Source organism: Python bivittatus, unplaced genomic scaffold (genome assembly GCF_059951505.1).
Source record: "Python bivittatus isolate LINGU-HERP-01145 unplaced genomic scaffold, Pbiv_v1 ctg000370_np1212, whole genome shotgun sequence".
NCBI classification, from domain to species: domain Eukaryota; kingdom Metazoa; phylum Chordata; class Lepidosauria; order Squamata; family Pythonidae; genus Python; species Python bivittatus.
In genome coordinates this window covers 3164511-3182917 of record NW_028277062.1, presented here as the reverse complement: position 1 = coordinate 3182917, position 18407 = coordinate 3164511, and the positions used below count along the sequence as shown (strand labels likewise).

At 52.4% G+C, this 18407-nt stretch overlaps 1 protein-coding gene across 1 annotated transcript; it reads left to right on the top strand.

The window, feature by feature from the left end:
- The first annotated feature begins 270 nt into the window (after positions 1–270).
- Positions 271–18108, top strand: FXR2 (FMR1 autosomal homolog 2). Its single transcript, XM_088142089.1, has 17 exons — positions 271–664; positions 6396–6448; positions 9221–9314; positions 9416–9487; positions 10075–10223; positions 10557–10650; positions 11363–11479; positions 11806–11976; positions 12566–12644; positions 14908–15017; positions 15343–15429; positions 15682–15895; positions 16003–16197; positions 16479–16679; positions 16922–17017; positions 17154–17260; positions 17480–18108. Exons 1-17 carry the CDS (start codon positions 614–616, stop codon positions 17585–17587), a joined length of 1998 nt encoding a protein of 665 aa, XP_087998215.1. The 5' UTR covers positions 271–613; the 3' UTR covers positions 17588–18108.
- The last annotated feature ends 299 nt before the right edge of the window (positions 18109–18407 follow it).

Genomic DNA, 18407 nt, shown 5'->3' with positions numbered 1-18407 from the left:
TTAGGAGAAACCCCGCCTTTTCTTTTCCATTGGCCGCGGGGGGAGGAGTGTGAAGAGAAACGAGAACTTGGGTCGGGAGGGAGGGGGCGTGGCCAGCGTCGGCCCCCGCCTCTTGGCCCGAGACCTGGGCGCTCGCGCCGCCGGCGATTGGTCGGGCTGCGGGCGCCAGCGGCTCTGGCGGCCCCGCGCATTGGCGCGTCCGGCGGGGGGCGTGCCCCGGCGCCAGTGGGGGGGAGGAGCGGCCGGCGGCGCAGGCGCAGCGCGCACGCACGCACGAAGCGCGAGAGGCACGCACGGGGAGGGGGCGCGCTCTGTGAGGGGAGGTCTCTCCCTCGCTGGCTGGCTCGCTCGCTGGCTGCCCTGCCTGCTCTCGCTCGGCGCCGGCCGCGGCGGCTGCGGGGACCGGACGACGCGAGGAGGAGGAGGAGGAGAGCGCCAGGGCAAGCCTAGTGGGCCGGGCCGTGCCAGGCCGCGGCTGGGGCCGGTCACGGTGGCAGAGCCGGAGGAGGCCGGGCCCCGCCCCGCCCCCATCCCCCCGGCGGCGGCGGCGGCCCAACCCCCGCGGGGCTCCTCGCCCTTGGCGGCCGCCCCCACCGTCGTCCCCGCGGGGCCCATGGAGGGCCTGCCCGTGGAAGTGCGGGGCTCTAACGGGGCCTTCTACAAGGTGAGGGGAGGAGAGGTTGCCATGGCGACCGGGAGGGCGGGGCCCCGTCGCCAAGGAGCGCCGGCGGGGGGGCGTGGCGGGCCCGGGGGCGGCGGGGAGAGGGCGCCCGCGCCCCGGAGGCCTGGAGCCGGTGGGGGAGCCCGGCCGGCGGAAGAGGCCGGCAGCCGAGCGGGCCGGGCTGCCCGGCGGCGCGTTCTCTGCCCCTTGGCCGCTGCCCCGGCTCCGAGGCTTCTCTTGGCTGCCCGCCCGCGGCGGAGCGAGCCTCCCGGGGCAGCCCCGGAGGCCCAGGTCGAGGGGGCAGAGAGGCCTTCGGTCCCACCCGTCGCGCGGCCCCTTCTGACCCATCCCCCCCGCCCAGGAAAGAAAGGGAGGCCTTTCGGGGCTCCTTTCCCCCGTTCTGGAAAGGGCTCCTCTGAAGCTCCATCTGTTGCCAGCGATGCATTTAGTGGATCTCCATTGTGTAATGAAATATGGTGGCAAGGCCTTGAAACTCTATCTGTTTGTGCTTTGATTGGCAAGAACAGATGCTCCTTCTGACCAGCGGCTCCGCTCAGGTGGTGAGGTACCTCTGTCTGTCTGAGGGGAATCCTGCAGTTTGGCTCCTTCGGGCATAGGCTCCCACCTAAGAAACCCTCCTGCCTTGTAAGGAAAAAATCGTGCTCCTATCATTACAGGGCAAGGGTGGTGCAACAGGGGCAGGGAAGGCAGGAGGGAGTTTCCAGATGGTTGGCCAGACAGAATTTCCTATTGTCTGGTTGGAGCAAACATGAATAAACAAAAAATATCTCCCCCCCCCCTCCCACTTTGTTAGGTAAGCTGTCTTAATTTTAGAAAAAAGGGAGCAAGCTTGTGTATGAACCCCCAGTTTTGGAACTGGAAACCAGCTCCAACATACACAAGCCCCTTCTCCAGTTTTTGCCCCTAAGTGACATTAGTTATTGCCAGTAAGGGTTCCTGGTAGAGGGAGAAAAAGTGGCATTTCCTTTCCTGCCAAACAAAATGTAAGTCTCTCTGAGATGTCTCTGCCAGTTTCCTAGGCCTGAGCATTTTCAGTTTCCTGAAATTGATAGATTTTCAATCTATACTTCAGTAGGCCTAAGGCAGCTCTTAATTATAGCAGTAACTCTTGAGAAACACAAGTTTCTGTGTCTCTAACTTTGGGCTGGAAACCAGCAACCTGAAGCTCTTGAAAAGTCCAATATGTTGGACAGCTCCAGATCTGTAGCTGTCAGTTTTAAACAGTTTTCCCTCTTCAACAGAGGAAGAAATGGAAGAGTGGCTGAATTGAACCCTGTCTACTCTTTATTAAGTGTGCCCAGCTGTGCATGCAGGAATGATATTGGGATGTGTGTATAGATATATTTGAATGGACAAAAAGAAAGCAGGTACCTAAAATGTGCAGTGTGAAACTTTTATTGGTCTGTGTGGAAGAGAAATATGTTTGTTTCATACAGTTCCTGGTTCCACATTGGAGAATTCAATAACCTACACTAGGTTGTGTTTTTTTTTTAAGGCGTGGTGGTGGGATTGTGTGTTTTGCTAATTTTAGACATCCCACCTCAGGATGGAGTCATGCCAGCCAGTATTTGACATGGACATGGCCACAAATCAAAGGCAGAAATCTTTGAGGCCTAATCCTTGGCTCTCAGAGCAGGGCAGGTTATTTTCAGCCTGTTTGTATGCACTGTGCTATGGCATCTTTATCAAGTAAGTTATTTTTAAAGTCATAAGTTTGCCCTATCACAATATTTTTTACCAGCAATCAGGCACTCATCACATGTCCTCAAAAGACTCTCAGTATGAGCAGTTGGGATTGGGAAAAAACATGTTTAGGAAACCATTTATATCTCAATGGATTCAGAAGATCTCAGCTTCAATCCTATGTCATCTGTATGTAGTACAGTGGTTTGTTCTGGATAGAAGAAGCCATTGTGCTGCATTCAGACAAACATGGCAACCTAAAATTTACAGATCCGTGGTTGGCAGCTGTGCCTATCATAACATGTTTTTTCATATGTTTTTGTGGCATGATGTGGTCTGAATATGATCTTCTCTATCTGTCTGGTTCTCACATTGCCCTAAAGCATATGTGTTGTTTGCTATTGTCATAGAATGCTGTCAAAACTAAAATTAGCCATCGTGATTTGAAAACTATGTCTTAGCACACTAAATGGAGCCAGCCACAGAGGGTTCTGTACTGCCAAATCCTCTTTGTTTCTCTTGGTTTGTAGGCCTCCCCTTTCATTTACCTTCATAATGCACTTGTCTTAAGTATCTGTTGCTCTTGATAATATATACTCCAGAGGGGCTTATAATAAAGCTGGTGAGCTGAAAGTAGGAATGTTCGTCACCAAACAGATGTTCTGTGGAATAATGTTGGCTTTGTGAACTAGCTCTTTGACAGTGGCATCCTATCTCCTCCCTCTCCACCAACACAAATTGCCATTTTATAGGGGAGTTTGCTTACTGACTACCAGGCTGATAGATTCAGTTGTTTGCCCACATGTACTTTGGCTCTGAGTCCTGGCCTCAAAGGTATCACCCACAGATCTACTTTCCTGTATTTTTCTGAAATTGCCTGGTTGGTTGTGCATTTCTTTGAGGTGGAATCCTCCAAAGCTGCCTTAGGCCAGATGTTGCACCTTCCAGGACTGACATGTTAAGCTAAGCCCTCATGTCAGAAAATGTGTGCACCCAGCCATTGGGGCTTGTGGCTTAGGGGTATGTGTGAATGTAGTCAGTAGAAGAGGAAGAATTTTTACACTCAGAAAATTTGCCTTGTCAGTTGTAGCTGGGAATGGTCCAAGGAGCCCTTTGCTAGAACGTCAGGGACTAGCTCCAGTAGCAGGTTCTTTCCTTGATTGTTTCTTAGGAGCTGACTGTATGACTGGGCTGGTCTTCTTTGCACACTTGGAGAACCTTGGTAGGAAGCCATTGTATGCTGGAAAATGGCCTTGCCTTTGGTGGCAAATTGCTGTCTTCTGAGGGTTGAACTAAGACCTCCTTTATTCCAGCTAGAAAAAGCAGTTGACCACCCAGGCTGAGGGACAATGGAAGGTGCAGTTCAACCATGTGAAAGACCTCAGCTTTGGAAAGGCTGCCCAAGACTAATTTTGGCTGCTAGTAATGACAGCTCTTGTGTTACATCAGAAACGTCTCACTGCTTAACTGGGCAATTGTTGTGAAGGTACTTAGCTTGAAAGATTTTGTCCTGTCTGGATCAGGAAATGTTTTGCAACCTGTAGATATTCATGGAATGTTCTTGTGCTTCAAAGAAAGTTTTGCATGGAAGCCTTGAAGGCTACTGGAGGTGTGGCTTGCCACAAAAACAGGAGGAAACTTTTCATACTTAGAGATGCAGCCCCAAGGAATGACCAGCTGTAGGTTCATATTGCAAGTGAAGTTGAAACCTGAAGAAGAGCTTCCCTGAAACTCTAATGTGGTGTCACAAGCACAGCAAAGAACATGCACAGCAGTTTTATTTTAGACTGGTAGCATGACCCGGGGGCAGGTAAGTCGGCCCAGAGGTGAAGAATGCGGGAGATATAAATATTCCTGGATGCTGGCCTTATTGAATGCGAGGGGAGGCGTTCTACTGGTCTACACTAAACGAATGATGAATGAGATGATCTTTGCTGTCCAAAAGGTGTCAGTAGTCTCAGACACAGTAGTGCTCTAAAGCTAGTTGTGCAGGCTAAAGGGGAGTGTATACCCCAAAGCACGCAGAGATCCACTCTTGGGTTCTGCTTCTGTTGCACAACCACGGAGCCTAGTTAGAGATGCACTGTCTGTTCCCACCAAACTGTCAGTATACAGTTAACCTGTGAGGCAAAATTGGGTCTCTTGGAGGTCAAAGCCAGCCACAAGGAGCGTACTAGGAGGGGAACACAAACAAGAGGCTTGCTTCATGGCTGTATCCAGACTTGCTAAGGGCGCAGTCAGGCCTGCTGTTGAGGAAAGCCATTTCTTTTGTGAGACTTGGGAAGAATCCCCATATCCATGTAAAGGGAAACTTTACACTGGGGACAAACCCTCTTCTAGCCAACATTGCCACCCAGGAAATGGCTTCTGAGGTTACCAGATCTTTCTTCCTCATTCCTCTAGCCTCTGTTGGCTGGTCCGCTGACATTCCTGTCCACAGAGCTCATGCAGTTTTAAGTCAGCTTGTAGTGCAAGGAAGGTGGTATATCTGCCCCATTGCAGTTGGGCAGCTGGCAGAGAAGGCACCGCCCCCCCCCAAGAGCACCTGTTCTTTCTGTCATTCTTTGGACATGCAGGGTGTTTTGCTCTCAGCACAGTCCAAGCTCAGAACATGTTTGCCCCTCCCTCCCTTGAGGATAAACCTATAGTTGCCTTTATTCCCACTCTTCCCACCCAGCTTTGTTAATAATTGGAGCCCATCAGACAGGGGCAGTGAGTGAAGAAGGGGGTCTGCTGTACTGCCCTTTCTGGAAGCTGTTTGCAAAGAATAGCAATTCTTTGGAATTAGGGAAGCAGATGAATCCAGGTATTACCCCTTCATAGAATACAGTATCAGATTAGATTCCTTCCCTGTACATGTGCCCATCCCAAAGTGTAATGCTTCTTCAAAGTGAATGATTTAATTTAGTCATACTTTGCAATAAGGGTTTGTTCACTGGCCTTTATTTTTTTCTAACAGTTCTCAAAAGTTTCAAAGGGTGAATCTCACATTGCTGCTTGCATTTGCCCCAAAGGTAGATTGTGTAAGCTGGGCAATTGAGGGGACTCTCCTTGTCCTGAAACTGCCTCAGACAGAAACTAGGACAAGGAAAGGTGGGATAGAAACATTCCCAGTAAATAGATCAAAAGAAGTCAGAACCAAGCTCTGATGGGGGGGGGTGTCCTTGGGGGTGGGATTTCCTCTAAGCCACATTCACATACTGCTCTTTGCCGCTCTTCTTTTTGGAAGAAGACCTGAGTATGTGCTATCTGGTCAGAATGCACATTTCCAAATTAATACCTGTAACAAGGTATCTGTGGGTGAGAATGTGAGCCAAACTCAGGCTGCCTTTGAAACCTCCAACATATATGAAGCTGAACTGGGAGAGGGCGAGGACACCCAGACAGCCCCCATTACCTTTATATGCCTGGCAGACTTTGAGCATTCAGCAAGTTACACAAGGACCTGATTGGCATTTGTAGGCAAGTCCAGCTGGACACTTTGAAGCCCCCACAGTTGGGAGCCTGAATGCAGGGAGCTTTGTATAGTTGGAGACCCTCGTAAAGCTCTTTCAGCTCTTCTCTCTCAGCCTGCCAGGACCTCTAAAGCAGGCAGGGTCTGGGAGCAGAACCTCTGTGCACCATCTGTGTCCCTACCCCAGCTGAGCATTGTTTGCGTGGGGATTTTGCTGAGTCAAGAATCAAGCAGATAATGCAACATGGTTTATGCTTCTAATTCCATCCAGATGTGTAAAAGTTATATACTATTTGCCTCTCTCTACTCCAAAGAGTAATTTCTGCAAATCATGGTTGCCCATCCTGCTGCTGTGAGTCACACACACCAGTGACTCTGCCCTTGTTTTACGCCAAGTCTGGATTTCCAGTGTTGCTTTAAGTTGATTCCAAGATGCCTTGAGTTCCCTTGGCCCAGTTCGGGGATCTCACTGCTTACTGGTGGTCTCTGCACTTTGCCTAAATCTAGTGGAGAGCTTTAGATGGTTCGTAGCTGTGGCGGTAACACAGAGTCTTCTTGTCTTTTTCTTCTATACAGGGTTTTGTTAAAGATGTACATGAAGATTCGGTCACGATATCCTTCGAGAACAAGTGAGTGCCTAACCATGCAACATTGCCCCTTGTCCTAGAAGGCTGGAAAAGAGCTGGCGGGTTTAGTAGATAGAGTTGGGTGTGGTGACTCAGAGCTCTTTTGGAGCCAGCTAAGAGGACCAGGTATCCCTGTGCTGTTAAAACCAATTATGTATGAGCTGCTGCAACAGTGGTAAGTGCAGAATTCAGGTGTGCTGACTTGGAGCTGCCTCCAGTCAGGGGGTGACATGGAGCTCCCAGAACAGAAAGATCAGTATCACCTAGAAATGTGATACTGACTCCTAGGAATTTTCCTGGCAGTTTTTCTCTGGCTGAGTTCACAGGACATACTAAACTGGACTCAAATGGGATTTAGTCGTTCAGTTCACTGCGTGATGGGAGTCCAGCCATGGTCTTAGCAAGCTGTGTAAGCCAACTCATTGTTGTGCCAGGATATGGATTATTTGTTTTGGTACTACATTTTATGTGAACGGTATGTTTTATCAACCCATAGGGCTGATTAGAGTTCAGCAGGTCCTCTGCTCTCACCTGCCGAAAGCTGGCCATGTCCTCTTCTATTAATATAACCTGGCCAGCTTCTTCAGAGAGTTGAATGTGGAAGGGAGGAAACAGCATCAGAGTTCTTGGCAGTCTTCCTCTTCTGGAAAACCTCCCCTCTTGGAGGCGATGTGTCTGTTGACAAGACGCCTGCTTTTAGGCAGCCTCTAGGCCTCGCTCCTTGATCTTATTTTTATTTTTTAATTTTACGTTATGGTTTCTATACTGCTCCAGTCCAATGGGCATTCAGGTGGTATACAAGTAATACATTACATAAGTACATAACGCAACTATCGACATTGAGTGGAATAACGTCTTAAACCAGACAAATTCCTGGCACCATGAGACCCAAATCAGTCTCCAGAAGCCATTTGGGAAAGCCTTGTTTTGATAGTCTCACCTTAGGGAAGAAGCCATCCTAGAAGAAAAGACCTCTCCCCTCCCATCCCCATTGTGTCTTCCTCAGTCTCCTTCTGGAGGCACTCAACCAACGTTTTGATTCTCAGCAGTTCCAGCCTAGTTGAAATGTGTTTGCCTTTTCTGAGTGAGCTGAGATTAATACGCCTTTCTTTTTTCTTTTTTTTTTGCAAACATCTCTCATTGTTAAGATACCATTTGAATGCCGTTTAATTGGAATAATTTTATTTAACTATTTAAACAGAATTTCTGCCAAAACATCTGAGATGGTTTATAGTTTTAAAGTATTCCAACTGGGTACGGCTAACCAGTTGTTTCAGGATGAGTGACAATACCTGCTGGCGTGGATGGCCCAGGCTCCTTGGCCTGGTCTTCTCTTTGTTTGAACAGGTGCCTGGTGGGGAACCTTCCATCCTCCCAGCTCCTTTATTTTAAGTGAGGAGGGAAAGGTCCCTCAGTTGTTGGACAGGCAGGGGAGGGAGTGGACAGGAGGACAGGTTGCCAAGAGCCTCTCTGGAAGCTGTGTCATGGCAGTCGATTTGCTTGCCTCTCCCCATGTAGGAATGACACAGCATTGAGCAGGTTTTGTTGCAGAGCCTCACACCAGGGCCCCGGGAGGAACAGGCCCAGCTACGCCTCTTGGACATTTCTCCCAAAGCAGATTCTTCTAGATTTGTGAAAAGGAGGATTGATTGACTCTGTGTGTGTGTGTGTGTGTGTTGAGATAAGATAAGAATGAGAGTGCTCCAAATTCTCGGCCCAGCAGCCGTTAGTTGAGTAAGGGCATTCTACGGCAGCTGAAAACAAGCCAGCCCCTTTGTCCTTTCCTGTCACAGTTGCAGGGGGGTGTCTGCCTGCTCTCCAGCCTCTGCTCCCAAAGCTTGGGGGTCTCAGCCTGAGGCTGCTTTTGCCCCTTCTCCCTGCAGGGAGCAGGTGCTGTCTTTACTAGAACGGCCACTTCCTGGCAGCCAGAGTCTGTGGCTCGGTCAGCCAGTTGGAACTAGCTTCCTGCCAGCTGCTGTCTGCCCGCCCGCCTGTCCGCCCGCCCTCCTTTCTCCACAGGGGCATGAAAATGCTGGCTAATTCAGCAGCAGTCAGCAAGGCAGCCTTGCAGCACCACGGCCAGTTCCCAGGGTTGCGCTCGCTCTCACCAGAGGGGCCGGAAACGCCAGCCTGCTGTCCTCGGGAGGGGGAGGAGGAGGCGGGCTTTGAATACTGTACCCAGGGTCCCTCCCAGCATCGCCCTGTGTCCTTTGGCCAGCCCTCCTCGTGGTTCTGGTCAGGCTGGGTGGCTTCTGTTTCCCTGTCAGCTGCCTCAGCTCCCTCAAAAACCACTTTCAGACCCCTGAATTCACCCTGAGAGTTTTGGTTTTAAGCCCTACTTAAATAAACCTACATAGGAAATAGTTATTTTTCCCTCTAGATGGTGTAGGGAGGATAAGCGTCACCTTCTTTTCAGTTTCTACCCCAAGCTGGCAAACAGTTTACCTCTGAAAAGGGAGACTGGGCTGCAGCTGTCCTTTAAGTAACAGCTTGGCTAATCTATAGCAACACATCTTAGAGCTGGATGAACTCTGTGTCCTAAGTCATTTTCTTTCTGTATTTCCCTCTTTCTGTGGAACTGCTAAGAGGAGCCAGGGTCAAGTATGGAAGAGCCAACTTTCGTAGCTTGGGGCAGGCAGGACAGCAAGAGCACTCTCCTTTCATGCTTGACTGTTGATTCTCCATAAGTCTGGCCTTCTCTTCTTGAGCTTCTGAGGCATGATCCTCGGCCCATGCTCTCAGGGATGCCTGGCGTAACACTCTGCCTTTTTCTAGCTGGCAGCCGGAACGGCAAATTCCCTTCGGTGATGTGCGGCTGCCCCCACCCACGGATTACAGTAAGGAGATCTCAGAAGGCGACGAGGTGGAGGTGAGCGCTGGCCAGCAAGGAACCGCATTTCAGAGTGGGAGGGGAGCAAGGCACTGCTGGAGTGAAAGGGTTGGCTAGCTCAAACTCTGTTGTGTTTTTAGGTTTATTCCCGAGCTAACGAGCATGAGCCCTGTGGCTGGTGGCTGGCCAGAGTCCGTATGATGAAAGGAGATGTAAGTCTTGGGACAGCGCTTTCTCTTTAGTTGAGCTGTGTCTCAGAAGGCGGCAAGGGCAATCGGCTTTAGTAATAATGATTATAATTTACAATGTATTAAACTTGCATGCTGCCCAGCTCTCAACGACTCTGGGTGGCTCACAACAATCAAAGAAATTACCATAAAACCAATAAAATCAACTTCTGGGAAAAGTGCATGAACACGTCCATGTAATTAGTGTTAGAAGATGGTGGCATCTGGCTGACCTTGTGTGGTCTTAGAAGCTAAGTAGGGTTAGGATTTGGAGATGATGAGGACTCACAGAAGACTGTGGCAGGACCTCCCTGTACTGTAATTGCCAGGACAGTGCCTGTGAATTCGGAAATCTCCCACATCTCTGTGAAAGAATTTGTCGTCTTGTTCTTTCTCTCTCTCTCTCTTCAGTTGCAGTGTGTAGACAGAACCCACATCTGGTTTCTTTTACGTGTGTCGTCTCCTTTCGAATTTTCTCAGGCTTACTACTAGTGCATATTCCAGAGCTGTCTTTTCTGTTCCCACAGTTGCAACTTCTCAGAGATTCTTTCTGACCCTGCCCTCTCTCGCAGTTTTATGTCATAGAATATGCTGCTTGCGATGCCATCTACAACGAAATTGTCACCTTGGAGCGATTGCGGCCTGTCAACCCCAGCAAAGTGGCCACCAAATGCAGCTTTTTCAAATTCACAGTTGCGGTACCAGAGGATCTCAAGGAGGCGTGAGTGTCAACGGGAATTGCAGTTCTGTCTGTCGGAAAATTGCAAATTGCCTGCCCAATCCAGGCATCTTACGCTTTGTATTCGTCAACTCAAAACTTGGGGCTCCCAGCTGTTGCAAAATGCACCCAGCTGTTGACTCTTTCTCTGGAAACGGCGGAAGGGGTGTTAAGGAAAGTCGGAAGCAGAAGTGGGAAAGAGGAAGGGGTACCTCAGGGGCTTTGGCTGGTGGCAGTTCCCGCCCAGGCTGGCTCCTGGGATTTAGGGTTGCTGCCGCTGCTTGCAACATTCTGGCTTTCCAAGCCCTCTTAATGCCTTCTGTTTCCACCCTACAGCTGTTCAAATGAAAATGTGCACAAAGAATTCAAGAAGGCAGTGGGTGCAAACTGTATCTTCCTCAGTACCACTAGCAGCGAACTCATCATCCTTGTAAGAAGCCACCACTTTGGGGGGCAGCGTGTGTGTGTGTGTGTGTGTGTGTCCGTCCGTCTGTCCGTCCTCTGTGGGTATGGTGGAGTATTGGCAGTCCACAGAACAGTCTGGCTGAACGATGCGGTGCCACATTGTCCCCAGAAGGGTTGGCAAAGCACGGCTCTTGGCTCCCCTCTAGTGGCCACGTTTTGCAGGGCTGTGGGATGCAGAGACGACCTGTTCAATGGCCTAAAATCCCCTCGTTGCTGTTCCTCTCTTTGTGAGTGACAGACAGGATCCCACATGCATTTTATTCTGATTCACGAAGAATTTCCTGTTCTGCACTGAGAATGTCCCGGACAGCTTCCAGCAGCTGTGTATTTGCTTCAATTAGGCAACTCTGCTAAATATATTTAACATAAACTTAATTGGATTCAAGAACAGCACACTTTTGAACCTAGTTGACACTTTAACGTGGATAATCCGGCGGTCACACGTAACCTTTTCAGCCTGTGATGTTACGTAAAGAGCCAGAATTACAGAGGAGTGCTTGAGTGAAGCTTCTGCTCTGACCAGATGAGGGTTTTGTCTCTGGGCTGTGGAGAGCTGCTTCCCTCCTCATGGCCTGAGGCCCGGTGGGAGCTGGCGTGGTTCTGCTTTCTCTTGCTTGTGCTGCTCCTGCCCGCTGGCCAAGGGTACTGAGCAGAGGCTGCTTCCTGCCTTCCTTTAGTCCACAAACGAGTCCACCGTCAAGAGGGCGTCTTTGCTGGGGGACATGCATCTGCGCAGCATCCGAACAAAGCTTATGCTGATGTCCCGGAATGAGGAGGCCAACAAACATTTGGAGGTCAGAGGGCACCGGGGGCACAGGAGGTGGTTGGGGCTGAGGGAGAAAGGAGCAGGCTGAGCAGCTAGCCCCCGGGTTGTGTCGGGGCTCCTGGCCTGAGGCAGCAGCGCTCCAGCTCGCTCGCAAGCTCCTGTATTTCATGCCCAGGAGGCCCTGCCCTCTGCCCTGTGTCTAATCGGGGCCCCCAAACCTTTTGACCGAGTTCCAAGCCGGCACGCCTGCGTCTGAGCTGCTGGAGGAGGATGGGAGGGAAGGCTGTGGCTGCTCAAGGCGGGCGGGGTTCAGACCGCCCTCTGTTTCCCATCGGCGCCGCCTCCTCCCTTTAGACGAGCAAGCAGTTGGCCTCAGCCTTCCAGGAGGAGTTCACAGTGCGTGAGGACCTGATGGGCCTGGCAATCGGCACCCATGGCGCCAACATCCAGCAGGCCCGCAAAGTGCTGGGAGTCACGGCCATCGAGCTAGACGAAGAGACTTGCACCTTCCGCATTTATGGGGAGGTGAGGAATCCACCCCTGGGATACGTGGAAGGAGAACTGGGTGGCGCAGCAGCCAGACTCTTTCCCATGGAGCCGGTGTGGGCACGGTCCCTTGCCCAGCTGCAGCTGCAGATCAGAGCCAGGAAATCTGCCCCAATGGGCGAATACCGGGAGGGTCACCTTGGGGGGAGGTGGGTGACCAGAGTTAAACAGAAGGTGGGAGGTTGTAACGTCTGGAGCTCCTTCCAGCTGTACAGCTGAAATTTGATGGCAAGTTCAGTGTTATGGTTTTCCTTTTTTAAAAGTATTTGGAGCATTAAGCAGTATTCCCCTGAGACAAAAAGGAGAAAAAAAAAACCACTAGCCCATTTGCTTCAGAATTCAGCTGCAGGAAAGGTCCAAGGAAAAGCAGGGCAGGTGAAGGCCTGCTCCTTTGGTTAATGGGGGAAGAAAGAGCCAGGCGGCCCAGAGGGAGCACCTCTCTAGCCTGACCGGCTTCTGGTGCAGTAACATGAGATGCCCGGTCTGTGCAGAACACGTCAGTGGCCGCCGCTCTTGGCATCGTAAGAGTGAGCCGCGTGGCCTTCCCTTGTGCCTTTCTGCTCCCTAGACCCCAGAAGCCTGCAAGCAGGCCAGGAGCTTCTTGGAATTCTCAGAGGATTCAGTCCAGGTCCCCCGGAATCTGGTTGGTGAGTAAAGCGAGTTCCCGCCGCTGCCTCCCTTTCTCTCCCCAGGGGTATTCGCTTCGCTCTTGGCAGCTCATTTTCCTCTGGGTCTGCTGCAGAGGGGCTGCTGGGGAAAGCTAGCTGGCCATCTGGGGCATGATGTCCCACCCCGCTCAGTCTGTGCAACGCCTCTCCTCGCCCCTTCCCTTCGGCCACCACCCTCCAGAAGGCGGCGAGGCTGCCTGCTCTTTCCCTGGGTCCAAGGGTGGTTTCCCACTCTCTGCCTTCAGTTGTGCATGGGTGTTTACTGATAAACCTGAATCTTCCAGACCAACACAGTTCTGGAGCCTTTGCGGGGTATGGAACAAATTGGTCTTACTCCGAGCTGATGCCTGTGGGGAATACTGAGTTACCCACATCATCTTCCTTTGGGCTGTTTCAATCACGCTCAGACGTTCCCTCACTTTGGGCTGAAGGTACCTGGAGGGAGATGATTAACTGGAACAGAGAGCAAAGTAGTCCTTTGTTGGATGACGTGGGCGGATTGGGAGCACATACCTTGGGCTGAAATAGAGGATCAGCAGCAGGATAAGTACCACACGCCAAAAAAGGCCTGCAATATAGTTAAATCAGGCCGCCACCCCTAAGTGCTGGGAACTCCCTACTTGTATTCAGGAGCTGTTTCTAACAGCTGTTTCTACTCGGAATACACTGAAGCAAGAGGTATGGCAGAAGGGATTGAAATGCCCACCGTGTGAATATTGGTGAAAGGCCATTTTAGCAACTCGACAGTCATATGTCATACCTCTAGAGGTTGAAAATTACGTTTGATTCAAAAAATTACTTCATGGAAGTAGACACCTTTGTGAAGAGATTTTCAGAGAAGTAATGCTCAAAATTGCCATTCGTTCCTACAGTGTGGTGGTGTGCCCATAGCGGTTCTCAAGGACAGAAGCCGTATTGCATATTAATTTTGTACTGGAAGAATCCCTGGTTTCCGTAGTTGCTTTTGTGGTTTGGAAACAAACAGAAGGAAAGCTGAATGGTTCTTGGTGCACTTTCTGTGATCACAGCCAAACCGATGTTGCGAGGTTGTATTGGAAGGAGACCCATTCTTTGTCAATTGAAGTGGCCTGAAGAACTCCCCTCTCTGATTGGAACAAGCATTTTACTCCCAGGAGTCCTTGGGAGGCGTTGGTTGGTTGATTACTACCTTATTCATTATTTCTGTACCTGTCAGCTCCCAAAACTTCAAGCAATTTTCAACTTTTTGAAATCATTCCAATGAAACACTTCATGAAACAAAAATACCGCAACATACCACAACATAGCACCCAACAACCTTTAAATATAGCTCACATAAGATAAAAATGACAGACCGGCTTTGCCATCAAATCAAGGTAAAACGTAACCCCACCCAGTCAATGGTCAGCCTAATCAGTCCCAAAACTGTGTTGAAGCCAACCGAAAGCCAGCAAGGAAGGTGCCCGGCGGCCCTTCAGGTGTGAGGCGTTCCCCAGTGCTGGGGCTGCCCCAGTGAGGGGTTGTCCCCTCTCTAGCAGCCTAACAGGTTGGGCAGAACTTGGAGCAGAGAGTCCCTAAAGTTCTTCAGGGCCAGATCAGCACTGAATTTATTCAAACTTAATCTGAATTTATTTAACGGTATTTATGAACCACTTCAGTCAGCTGAGCCATGACCAGCCCAGGCCTTAGGTAGGCTGGAATCGCAAGGTCTCTGCAGCCTTCCACATATGTCTGGTGTTCCTTAATGCGGGGGGCACTGCTGAGAAGACCCACCTTGAAACTCCTCATAGCAGCCAGGGGGGCTCTTGGATGTTCAGAGGGGGCGTAACCAGTGCAAGGGCTGCAGCCCTGATGTTGCCCTGCAGCAGCGGCTCTCCCCCCGTAAAAGCCCACCTGCTGCATTTTGTTCAGTTTGCAGTGTCTGAGTCATCCTCCAAGGCAGCCCAACGTAGAGCGTATGCCAGTAGCCCAGCCGTCAGGATGAAGGCAAGACTCCCTGGCGCCAGGGCGTGTCGGTCCGGCTGTTTGCAACCGGGCCGTGTAGAGTAGCTCACAAATGTGGGTCTCTGAGCTGAGCTTAACTGCTGGGGACGTTACGGAGGCACCTCTGGCCGCTTGTTCTTACTTCCTCCGGGGTGCCTCTTGCGACTTCCCAGCCTGCAGCCGGGGAGCCCAGAGCAGCCCTGCTCAGCTTCCCAGCCCAGGCAGGGTGGCCAGGTGCGTCTTCTAAGACCCTTCCCTGACGGCCCTCCATTCTCTGCAGGAAAGGTGATAGGCAAGAACGGGAAGGTCATCCAGGAGATTGTGGACAAATCCGGCGTGGTCCGAGTGCGGGTGGAAGGTGACAACGACAAGAAGAATCCCCGGGAGGAGGTATGTTGAGCCGAGTCCCAGGCCAGGCAACCCAGTTCCCTCGCCCGCTTTAGAGCAGTGTCATTTCTTTCGTTTTGGCTGCTCTGGTGGCCAGTGTACCCCGTCACCCCCACCCTTGCCGCTTTCCCTTTTGTCCAGCTGTGCTGAGGTGGTGGTTTGCCTCCTCGGCTCTCTTCCTGTGCCCTCATTGAACTACACTGCCTCGCTTTGACCTGAGGGGTTGCCTTTGCTCCCCCCCGAGGGACCCCCACTCCCAGGGCAAAGAGGCCTGCCGCGCGGCTGGTCCTTGCCGCCATCTTCCCTCTTTCCTTCCTTCTCTCTGCAGGGGATGGTCCCTTTCATCTTCGTGGGGACGCGGGAGAACATCAGCAATGCCCAAGCGCTGCTGGAATACCACCTCTCCTACCTCCAGGTAAGGCGTTCCCAGGGCGGGACAGAACGCTGCAGGCCCTGTCCCAGAGGGCGGGTCAGTCTCAGAGGGCAGCGCTTCACCCCCACCCAGATCTCTGGGCAGGGCGTTTCTCTGGAGCTGCCCTGCCTGATCTAAGCAGGTGAAGTACTAGTGTGCCTGTTCTGTCCGCGGGGCAGGAGGACGGTCCATCCCCACTCCCCGAGAGCTCCTGGCAGCAGGCCCTCCTCAACCCTCTTTCTGCCTCCCCGGCAGGAGGTGGAACAGCTGCGCCTGGAAAGGCTGCAGATAGACGAGCAATTGCGGCAGATCGGCCTGGGCTTCCGTCCCCTCTCCAGCCGCGCAGAGAAGGAACGGGGGGGCTACACCACGGATGAGAGTACCTCCTCGTCCCTGCACAGCACCAGGACTTATGGCGGCAGCTACGGCGGGCGTGGCCGTGGGCGCAGGGGACCCAATTCTGGCTATGGTGAGTGGGGGCGGTGTTCTGCCTCTCACTCAGAGCAGCGGGGGCCCCCTCTGAAGCCCACGGGGGAGTCGGACTCCAGGACCACCTCCTTCCTTCTCTTGCCCTAGCTACCAACTCTGATGCATCCAACGCCTCTGAGACGGAGTCAGAAAAGAGGGATGACTATGAGTGCCCACCCCCCAGCGATCGTGACCCTCGCCTGGAGGACGGCCGGCGGCGGCCGGGGGTGGGGCGGGGCCGGGGCCCCGCTCCAGCACCTCGTGGAAGCAGCAGCAAGTACAACACCTCCTCCATCAGCTCAGGTACAGACAGCAGGCCATCTTTGGGGCTCTGGGGCCGCTGCGTCCCTCAGCGGATAAGGCAGCCCTTGGCTATTCTCGGGGTTGGAGGGAGCTGCCAATCAGCCAGGAGGAGGTCTGGGAGCTGAAGGAGGGTCCTTGCGCAGGCCGGAGGAGGGGAGACAGGAATCCTCTAGTCAGCCTCCACCGCCAGAGAACAAGCATGTCTGCAAAGCTGCCCTCCCCTGGGAAGCAAGTCAGCCGCCCCTCCACCCCGGCTGACCGAAGGCCTCTCCTCTCTGCAGTATTGAGAGACCCAGACAGCAACCCTTATAGCTTGCTGGAGAACACCGAAACCGACCAGACCATGGACACAGACGCTAGCGAGTCTCAGCCCCTCAGCAACCGCCGGCGCCGCTCGCGCCGACGTCGCACCGATGAAGACACCACAATGATGGACGGGGCCTTGGACTCTGACAACACCTCTGTCAACGAGAACGGCGTGGGTGAGTGGAAGGCGCCTCCATTCTCTCTCTAGGCTCCCAGTCCCTAGAGGAAAGCAAGCTGGCTGGGAGTCTAGGTGTAGGTCTCTGGGGCAGAGGCTCTTCTTGGGGTCCTGCCAAGCCAAGCGCATCTTCTTGTGGCCCCTTGGTTTCCAGGCGATCCCCCTCTTCTTCCGGGGGTCGGGCGGGAAGGAAACGGGAATGGTTCCGTCGCTCTGAACACCGCCCGCCTTTCTTTTTACTAGAGGAGGAATCGAAGCCGCAAAGACGCAATCGAAGCAGACGCCGCCGTAATCGTGGCAACCGTGTGGACAGCTCTATCAGTCGGGACCGCCAGCCGGGTAAGGACGCACGGCACTGATTGCTTGGGGCCAGCCGGGCGTCGGTGACTCGGTCCCTGCAGAAAGTGCGCCTTCCGGAGGGGAATCTGCTGTGGTTTTCTTGATGACCGGTGTGCTCTCGTTTCCCCTCCCACAGTCACCGTAGCAGATTACATATCCCGGGCAGAGTCTCAGAGCCGTCAGGGCCCTGCCCGCAAGGAAAGCCAGGAGAAGGCAGCTGAAGGCAACCTGCCTAGGCAGAAGGTACGTGGGGCTGGAGGGAGGGTCGCAGGAGGACCGTGATCCAGAGAGGGTCTTGGCTATGACAGTTGGGGGATTCCAGAGTAAAATGCCATTGTTTTTTAAAGGGGGCTGAACCAGAGTAGATAGAAGGAGGCAGAGGGAACGGCTTTGGGGTTGGCCGCAGCCCTGCCACCTCCAACAGCGTGGCAAATTGGCCCCCTGTTCTGTTGTCACTTCCAGGGTGAGGCAAACAGCAAGATGGTCAATGGCCCTTCGGAGAACGGGGAGCACAGCGCTGCTGCCGGCGGCGAGGAGGAGGTGGCTGCCATGGTCAACGGGGTGTCCTAAGTGCCCGCCAGGTGCCGCCAACCGAGCCCTCCTCTCCGCAAAACGATCCCTACTTTTCACCTGCTTGCAACATCTTAAGAGAAACGAAATAAACACCACACCAATCTTGTTTAAGAACAAAACCATTATTTAAAAAGAACAAATCACCCACTCCCCAGGTAATTATCTAGTGCTCGTTAAAAGCTTGCCAAAGATGGGAAACTCTTTTTACCACAGCTCTTAACACATCCTGGTTAAGCTTCAGCGATGGCAGCCGGACAGGGCAATTCAAACCCCTCTTCATTTTTTCTGCCTCTTGTTTGTCAGAGGGGGGGTCTGATGCTACCTGAGCTCATTATCCCCCTCCTGAGAGGTGCTGGCAGGAGTGGGGGAAATACTATGACTTTCATGCATCTGTTTTTGGTGACTTAAACAGTTTTTTGTTTTGAAACAAATGTGAGGAAAAAAAATAACCGGCTATTCAAACTGGGGAAAGAAGAGGGGAGAGCAACCTGTGCCTTCTGATAATGCAAACACACACACAGACACACACACACACACACACACACACACACAAAAGCGGAGTGCTTTTTTTTTCCTTTCTTCTTCGACTAACCAAAATCGAAGGCAAGGATTCGGTCGCGTCTGGGAGAGCGAGCCCGCCCCGCACAGGGGGCTCGAGGGCTGCCTGGATCAGGTCCTTGCTCCCCCCATGGGTCCAAGCTTAGGCGGGGGGAGGCAGCCCTGCCGGGCTAGGGAGGAAAGGGAAGGGCCTCCGGCGTGGCTTTTGGGCCCTGCAAACGTGTCTCTTTCCCTTTTCTTTCCTTTTCTTAAAACACTG

Excerpts from the sequence above, each read along its gene's own strand:
- FXR2 (XM_088142089.1), top strand. The coding sequence starts at position 614 with ATGGAGGGCCTGCCCGTGGAAGTGCGGGGCTCTAACGGGGCCTTCTAC. Across the intron at positions 11,480-11,805 it reads AGGCCAACAAACATTTGGAG|ACGAGCAAGCAGTTGGCCTC; the intron begins GTCAGAGGGCAC and ends TCCTCCCTTTAG. Across the intron at positions 15,896-16,002 it reads GGGACCCAATTCTGGCTATG|CTACCAACTCTGATGCATCC; the intron begins GTGAGTGGGGGC and ends CTCTTGCCCTAG.